The sequence below is a fragment of the Epinephelus lanceolatus genome, chromosome 17 (genome assembly GCF_041903045.1).
Source record: "Epinephelus lanceolatus isolate andai-2023 chromosome 17, ASM4190304v1, whole genome shotgun sequence".
Taxonomy (NCBI): domain Eukaryota; kingdom Metazoa; phylum Chordata; class Actinopteri; order Perciformes; family Serranidae; genus Epinephelus; species Epinephelus lanceolatus.
The window spans coordinates 11373294-11381270 of NC_135750.1; the positions used below are offsets into that span (position 1 = coordinate 11373294).

At 43.8% G+C, this 7977-nt stretch overlaps 1 protein-coding gene across 2 annotated transcripts; it reads right to left on the reverse strand.

Annotated features, from left to right (window-relative positions):
• Window positions 1–805: 805 nt before the first annotated feature.
• lgalslb (lectin, galactoside-binding-like b) lies at window positions 806–7977 on the reverse strand. Of its 2 annotated transcripts, none has more exons than XM_033613637.2 (5): window positions 7796–7977; window positions 7151–7234; window positions 6987–7075; window positions 6076–6259; window positions 806–1845 (listed from the first exon to the last, which is right to left on the reverse strand). In XM_033613637.2, the coding sequence occupies exons 1-5, from the start codon at window positions 7826–7828 to the stop codon at window positions 1702–1704; spliced, it is 534 nt and encodes a 177-aa protein (XP_033469528.1). In that variant the 5' UTR covers window positions 7829–7977; the 3' UTR covers window positions 806–1701. The 2 variants fall into 2 exon arrangements, with proteins under 2 accessions (XP_033469528.1, XP_078032446.1); XM_078176320.1 differs by having other exon boundaries at window positions 809–1845; window positions 7151–7240; window positions 7793–7977.

Genomic DNA, 7977 nt, shown 5'->3' on the forward strand with positions numbered 1-7977 from the left:
GCTTTTACTGTGTAGTGATTATAACTTCCTTTCTGCCTCAGTGACATCCTGTTCAGAGTGGAATGCTTACAGAGACTAAACCATAGAAGACATTACCGTGTTTGTTAGGCTTGTAAAAACCTGCTGGCTGCATCAAACAAGGATGTACCTGCTATATAACGTCTTTAAGTCTCAGTGTGGACAAAACGCTGAAGTGGAATGACTCAGGAAACACTTTAAAACACATGAGACATACTGTAGGACTGAAAATGGACTATAACAGCAACAGCCATACCACAAAAAACCTGTGACAGTAAGTAATAATTTTGTGCATCACTATATCTTCTATGCTACTATAGAAACATGAATACTATACATTCAGAATACCACCAGGATCCGATCCTGCTTCTTAACAACCGGCCGACTGTTGAACATGGCTGAAGGTTTCACTTTTACCGTTTCTTCTTACTATACTGAAGAGTGTTTTTTAAATTAGAATTAGTTGCATATCGGTTTAGTGTACAATTCAGATGAGGTTTGCATGGTTTGCAGAGAGCAGAGTCCAATTTTCAAACCCATTTAAAAACCATTTCTCCTCTTTCCTTGCCCACAAAGCAAACAACATAATTCTACTTCCTGTTCAGCACATGGGACTTTCTATTTACAGAATGGCTGCAGTGATCGCTAACACAACCAACACGCACAGTGTACAGTACGGGACGCTTCCTGCTACATCTCTTCATGATATAATCCTCATTTTGGGGGATTTAGGTCGATGAGTGTGCAGCTTGTTACCGTGACAACTAGGTTAAACCCAAGGGAGGGCAGGGGAGTGCCTATACGGAGCTGGAGATACATCAGCACAGAGAAAACTGGGTGTAATACTGCGCTCTGCTGTGAGCAGAAAATTGGGTTTTGGAGGATAACTGCGACAATAAGTACAGCTGGGGTGAAATCAAATCTGAAAGCGTCAAACAACCTGCAACGTTTGGCTTTAAACCAGTTTTATCTGATATGAAAACCACGTTCCAGCCCTTGTGGGAATTAGTCAAGGCTCAGATTGAATATCTTAACACTGCTCAGGTCCAATACTGCAGGATTTTACAGCCACTGTTGGTGGGTGAAAATACTACTATGATCAGCGTCTATTTTCAGCTTGATCAACATGCATATTCCAGTTAATCCAAAACATTCTGGAAGATTTTTATATGCCCTCAAGTTGCAGAATTAAAAATCTAATTTCAACACTTTGCTTTCACATTAGCAGCTCAGAGCCAGATTTTTGTTCCTGAGTAACTGGTTTCCATAACATCCAAGTTAATATTCCATCCTCGAAAGCACTCCACACCTGCCTCTACCTCAGCATCCTTAAAGGATTCGACATAAAAAATGTATGTGCTATTAATAAGCCGTGAGATCCCTGATCTGACAAAACTGGGGCTACAAAGAGAAAAACCTGAAAACGGCGCAAACACATTCACCCTCGAAGCATCATCACATCAAACCCTGGTTCGATACAAAGGAATGGAAAGAAGTGAATGAGAATGTAGCAGAAGAACTCTAACTTTTTCCAGTTGTCATGCTGCCGCAGAGTTGCATGATGGGTTATGGGTGATGACGTAACAGGCGCACGTGTGTGTGTGTATGTGTGTGTGTTAAGATGGTCATCTGTGGTCAAGTCCTTGCTTCACACACGACTTGCAGAGCAGGAGGGGTGGGGCGTTAACCGAGCTTGGTGATCTGTAGGTCTCCTTGTATCCGTACTGTGTCGATAGAGGTCAAAGATTTTACTTTGTGATAAAAGTCAAAGAGCTGGTGTCCGTCCACGAATATCCGGAACCTCTGGTGCTCGCAGTGGATCTCAATCTGCAGGGAGGAGAGGACAGGAAAGGAGGGAAAGACAGGAAGAAGAAGACAAACTGATGAGCTTAAACAAAGTCATTTACAATTTATAATCACTCCATAAAGAAGCACTCAAGCATCAAACTGCAATTAAGGCTGATGATTTAGGAAAATTAAATCGGCTCATTTGCTTTTTTTCAGAGAGTTAGATGAAAAGTCTGCACGGAACATATGAAGCCACAGGCAGGAGACGTTAGCGTAGTTTATCTTAGCTTAGCACAAAGACTGGAAAGAAGGAAACAGCTAACTCTGTCCAATAGTAACAAAATCCTCCTACCAGCACCTTTAAAGCTAAATGTCACATTAAACTTTATCTCCCAAAATATTAAACTATTCCTTTAACTATCTTTCTCACTTTAAATCTTAACTCAGTTCATGTTCACGTACTCGAGCAGCTCTTTTGAAGACCAGTCTGGAAACATCATTTTGGTTACATGTGGTCACCATGAAAGGGCCAATGCGGCATCCTGCCTAAAACCAGGATGCCACAAACCGTTCAGTGATACTCAACTTACGGCCCACAAGCCAAATCTGGTTGGTTGCCGGGTGGCCTGGCTATTTTCTAACTCACAATGACAACAAACAGACTCACACTGGGATTTTTTTTGGACTTTGAATGTAAATAAGGCACCAGAGTGCATAAAGAAGCATCAAAATAGAGCTTGTTTATTCTAAAAAAAAAAAGAGTGCCAGGGAGAATACCCTGGAATGCCAGAGGTTTGGGGATAATAATATTAAATATACTGTAAGTGTTTGTTGGAGTGCCCAGTAGCTCAGTGGGTAGAGCAGGCACCCCATGTACAAAGGCATTTCCTTGCCAGAGCGGCTGCAGGTTTGATTCTAGTTCACAGCCCTTCCTTGCTGCACATCGGCCCTTCTCTCTTCCCAGTTGCCCCTGAGAAAAGCAAGCTGAGTATCCCTGGCGTATATGAACCTGCTCCACCGTATAATTCCCCAAAAGCAAATTTGCTGATTCTAGAGAATACTAGGGAAGTAAAAGTGCATAAAGAAGCTACTTAACTACAGTAATGAAAGCGCTTGTAATCAGGGGTACATTCAATCTGAAAACAGTGTGCACCATTTTGCCATGGTTTCCAGGCTGAACAATATGCTCATTTGTGCCAGAGACGTCACTATAGGTTACTCAATCAGTAGTGACGTAGGTATGCAACGGTGTGAGATTTTCACGGTACGATAACCATCTCAGGAAATATCGTGATTTTACAGTATCATGATATTAAAGAATTTCTTATTATCAGTCAGAATGACCCTATAAGGAATGAAAAAATGGAAGGGTTATTGTTGGTTGAACAAACATTTCATTACTGTAATAGAAACCTGAAACTATTTTGTTAATGGAAGTGTGCATAAAAAGTCTCCCCTTTGAAAATAACTAAAATAAGGGGGAGATTCTCTGTCCAGTTGCATTTTTTTTCCAATATCAAAGATAATCAAATGTATACGGTATGATAGACAGCTTTTCTATGAAGGTATACCTTAAAACTGGTATATTGCTGCAACCCTACAGTGCCGTATATATAAACCCCCTTCCACAACATACACAACAGGGTGTTCTACACACCACCACCGTTTTGGCTGAACGCACCCCATTTTTGTGCATGTGTTACTTCAGTTAATATCATTTCAGTAGGAAAGAAAAATGCAATTTGAACATATGTTGTTCAAAAACATTGTTTTATGCAGCTTTAACTAAGTGCAGGAAACAACTACTGAACACAAGGTTTCATGAGGAGGGTGTTCTCACCAGCCATCTGGTAATCCTGTTTGTAGAGTCTAAAAAGTTTATCAAGTGTAAAAAACAATCTGGACCTAATATCAGCTGTTTTTTGTGTGTGTTTTAACATGTACCACACCACCAAAACACTGATAAATAAACCAAAAGTGAGTCCATTCTGGCTCGCTTGTATTTGCACATTGAACCTTATCAAACCAGACACAAAAATGCAACAGAGTAAACACCTCTCTGTGGAGTTTGGACCAAAGGAAAACAAACTTGTAGGTGTGAGGCAGATTTTTTCCAATGAACTCAGTAACAAAAAGCAGCTGTCCTGCTCTGAAACCACACAGCACATCATGTGTCTGTCCACATGCCTCAGAATTCATGAGGCAGTTTTTTGGAAGCAATCTGCCTGACAGCTTTAATCTCCAGCCTCCAGCTTTTGACGGAGTCGTGGCTGTGCTGACCTGCACCGTCATGCTCCGACCACAAACAATGGCACTTTATCGGAGAGCTAATATTACACAACCAGACGCAGGGGATCACCTCTGAAGTATGTCACAGACGGTGGCTGCTGTGTCTTTAAAAGACACTCAGGGCTGAACTTTTTCTTTTATAGCTGGTTAGTTCACTTTGAAACACGTCATTGTATATTTTTAGGCGAACACCATATGTGTTATTCATGATGCATATTCAAACTTATTAGAGCGGACAGAGTCCTCGGGTCTTATGAGAATTACTCATCATGCATATGTGCTGCTGCTGCCCAACCCCCCACCACCACCCCCATCTCGTCCAACATATAAACAGCTGATGCTGCCCCTGACGCAGGAAACAGCCCACCACAGGATACAGCCCGTATTTACAGTAGATAGATATGATGTCGCATGGAAAACATTCCGTTTGTCTCTTATTTCTTAACTGCAAATACATTTCTACTGTAACATTTGATTATCTCTCTTGCTGTTGGTTGCTTGTTACGCTGACGACAGGAAAAACACATCCAAAGACATTTCAAAAATGCTGACAACAAGGAAGCAACAAACAAACAAAGTGCATGGGAACTGAAATGGCAAATGGTCACAAAAAACCTTGCAGAAAACCAACATGTTTGATCATTCTTACTTGGTAAATGGACCTGCACTTGTATAGTGTCTTTCTTGTCTTCTGACCACTCAAAGCACTTTTTACACTACGAGTCACATTCACACACACATTCATACACTGGTGGCCGAGGCTGCCATACAAGGTACCACTTGCTACTCAATTTTTAACTCACACACCAATGGTGCAGAAAAGTCAATAATCAGAAATTTAAAGCCCAATTCTTGACATCATGACCGCCTGTAACAATTTTGTAAGACCAGGCTTACAACTGGACCAACTGGACGGTGAATTTAACAGACATAAGCATGCACATCACGGTTATGTTCCAAGACAGGCTACTTCTTGAGTTTTGGTGAGGGTGGCAGAGCACGAGCAATTGCAGATGGACACAATCTGACCGGCACCACCTGGCTTAAAAGCCTATGGAAGCATTCAGACTTCTGTGAAGTTGAAGCAACACCATATGCAAGTTAATCCATCTGTTTATTTTAATCATAAATCTGACAAATGCGCTATGTTTCAAAAGTAGCAAGTAGCCAAACAGTGAGAAAAAATAATCCATGAATAGAAATCATTATCTGGATCGAATCATGAGATGCCTGGAGATTCCCACCACTTATACAGATTGGAGCCAGGTGTCCTGAGGTGTGAAAGTGAGCCTGGTTTCAACTTCTCCTTTTCAAAATCTTCACACAACCACTTCCGTTCCTTTATGCATGCAACACTATGAATGACCTCGAGGGAAGACTTCCAAGAAATGTGCATGCTGTCCCAGTCTGAACAACTATCACTTACACTCTAAGCTTTTGCTCGAACTCTTCACACTGTTTTTGTCTTGTCTTTTGCACTTGTTTTGGCACCATGTGTTGTCCTCTAGCACCTTATGTCAACTGCCTGGTCCCATTACTGCTATGAAAACACACTGGCCTTCTGACATGGTCGGACAACACAACGTATAAACAAGTTCTTCTTAAGCATACTCCAGCCTTTCCCCATTTAAACGTATTCTATTCAGTGTAAATCCAGCACTGCTGTTGCTTGCTTTTATGGAGTCATGTTGTAAGGCAGTGTCAGTAGAGCCAACCCACAGACATGAAATGATAGAAATACTGATCCAAAGAAATTAGATCCAGCGTGTAAAATAATAGATTGGTCATGTCAGTATCTGTGACAATGATAATGACGAAAAGGTCTGAATCAGATCAAAGGAGAAGGACGCTCAAGGCAAAGAGAGCATCCCACAAGCTCCATAAAAGCACATGTGTTCAACCAGAACCTGCTGGCACACAGGATGCACCAGAACCATCTGACATCTGACTCTATCATGAATACCAAAACAGGGTCTTTACCCTAAAAGGCTGATCAGGGATGAAGGGAAAGTAGGCGGTGGACGCCTCCTCCTCTGTCCACTTCCCAGAGATGCAGGCGTTGCGTAGGAACTGCCGGTCAGTGAAGCGGGCGGTGAGTTTCAGGGCCACGTCATGTGGAGTCTCTTCCTCTGAGTCCCGGCCGCAGGTCAGGCTCACGTCAAAACTGAGGGAGGAAGGGAAACAGACAGGCAGGAGTCAGACAGGCAGCATATGAGTCCAATAACTAATCTGGGGATAAGTCAAAAGCATAATTCTGCTGCTGCTGTGTAAGAGCAAACCTATTGTGTGTTAATTATTCATAATCCCTGCTGCTAGTTTGGGTTTGCCCCCCTTCTCTCCCTCCATCCCCCTGCAGCTGTGCTGTTTACACACAACCCTCTTTGTGCGAGCGTGTGGGCATGATTACAGTAACAAACTTGCTGAGATGCAACAAAGGAAAACTGTTTTGGGAGCCTCTGAGCGCTTCTGTCAGCCAGGACATTCACATGAACTTTGGCATGGAAGCTGTGCCAGCAGCAGCCTCTGGACATGATGAGGTCATGGAGAGGTTTCTTCCAAGTTTGACATAAGTTTCCATGTATGGTGCGGACACACCCAAACAAGCCTGCTCCACTGGGTCCTCTTTTTTTCCCCATTTCCCCCCCTTTTCTCTCCCTGCTGGTTGGGGAACGCCCTGTCTCTGCATACTTAAAAAGCCACCATTCTCTGTAGCTGCCCACGCATTGCTCAGTGTGTCCTGGAGACAGTGGCTGTGCAAGTCTGACTGGCCCAAGAACACAAAGCCTATCTCTGAGATCACCCAGTATGACATAATAAAGGCTATTTTAAATATGGTGAGATAAAGCCAGGCTCCAGATAAGGTGTGCATGCATTGTTAAGTGTTATCTTACCTGTCTGGCTCCAATTCGACAATGCCCATCACTATAATCTTCTTCCCTGGCCGCATGCCGCCCCGGATGCGTCCGCTGAATGGCACCGTCTATGCAAAGCAAATTTATTAAGCACAACCCGGAGCGAGCATCAAACAAGAAACACTTTAAGGCATCTTTCATACCAGCAGACGAGATATATCCTCCTTGTCAGGTGAGATGAGGCCGGGGTTCTCCAGCGAGTCGTTCAGATGGTCATCCTCCACGTTCTTCAGCACCGGTGACAAAAGACACAGGATGCAAACTGTCATTTATCGCTGCATCAGGTAGGTTATAAACCGGCCTGGCTCAGGTTAGACACCCAGCACGAGGCTGCAGGCCTGTTTATTGATAAATACACACAGTGTGGCCTTGCATGCGGCTGTCCCCAACAATGCCGAGGTGGCAGCAGACCTGTCATGTTATCTGGGATTCCTGCCGTGCGCCATGTGAGGTTATAAATTAGCCTCATAAACTGCAAATCAGCTGCACCGTGCACTGCGTTACATGTATCAGCACACCGGCTGAGTGGCCTAGGTGAGCACACTCCTCGGATACATTTCACCGCGAACATATTGGATTTCCTATTTCCTCCCCGGCCACAGATGAAAGAGGAGTCGCCTTTGCGCTCTCAAGGCTCTGCGCACGGCGCTCCGCATTTACAATAAGCCGCCGGATAATCGACATTACGGTGCGCTTGAATCAAATCCACACACCGTTATGCGCAGATAATAAACACCAACACATGAAACCACCCACCCTGGTGCCATCAAAGCCCCAAAAATACTCACTATTCCGTCCTTTTCCGCTGCCTGCACCGCCATCTTGAGCAGAATAGCATAGGATGCTTATTAAGGGAGCAGAGGCAGCCCTGCCGGGGGAGTGTGGTGTGTCAGCGTCGTGGCACTGACTCAGGAGGATATTCCTGTTCCTGCTCCTATCCGTGGGTCTCTCTCCACGTCTGACCGGGGCC

Bases quoted from the DNA above. Each gene is read 5' to 3' on its own strand.
- lgalslb (XM_078176320.1), bottom strand. From the start codon at position 7,828: ATGGCGGTGCAGGCAGCGGAAAAGGACGGAATAGTG. The intron at 6,260-6,986 runs GTAAGATAACAC...TTCCTCCCTCAG, and splicing joins GTCGAATTGGAGCCAGACAG to TTTTGACGTGAGCCTGACCT. The intron at 1,846-6,075 runs GTAAAGACCCTG...TCCTCCCTGCAG, and splicing joins TCCCTGATCAGCCTTTTAGG to ATTGAGATCCACTGCGAGCA.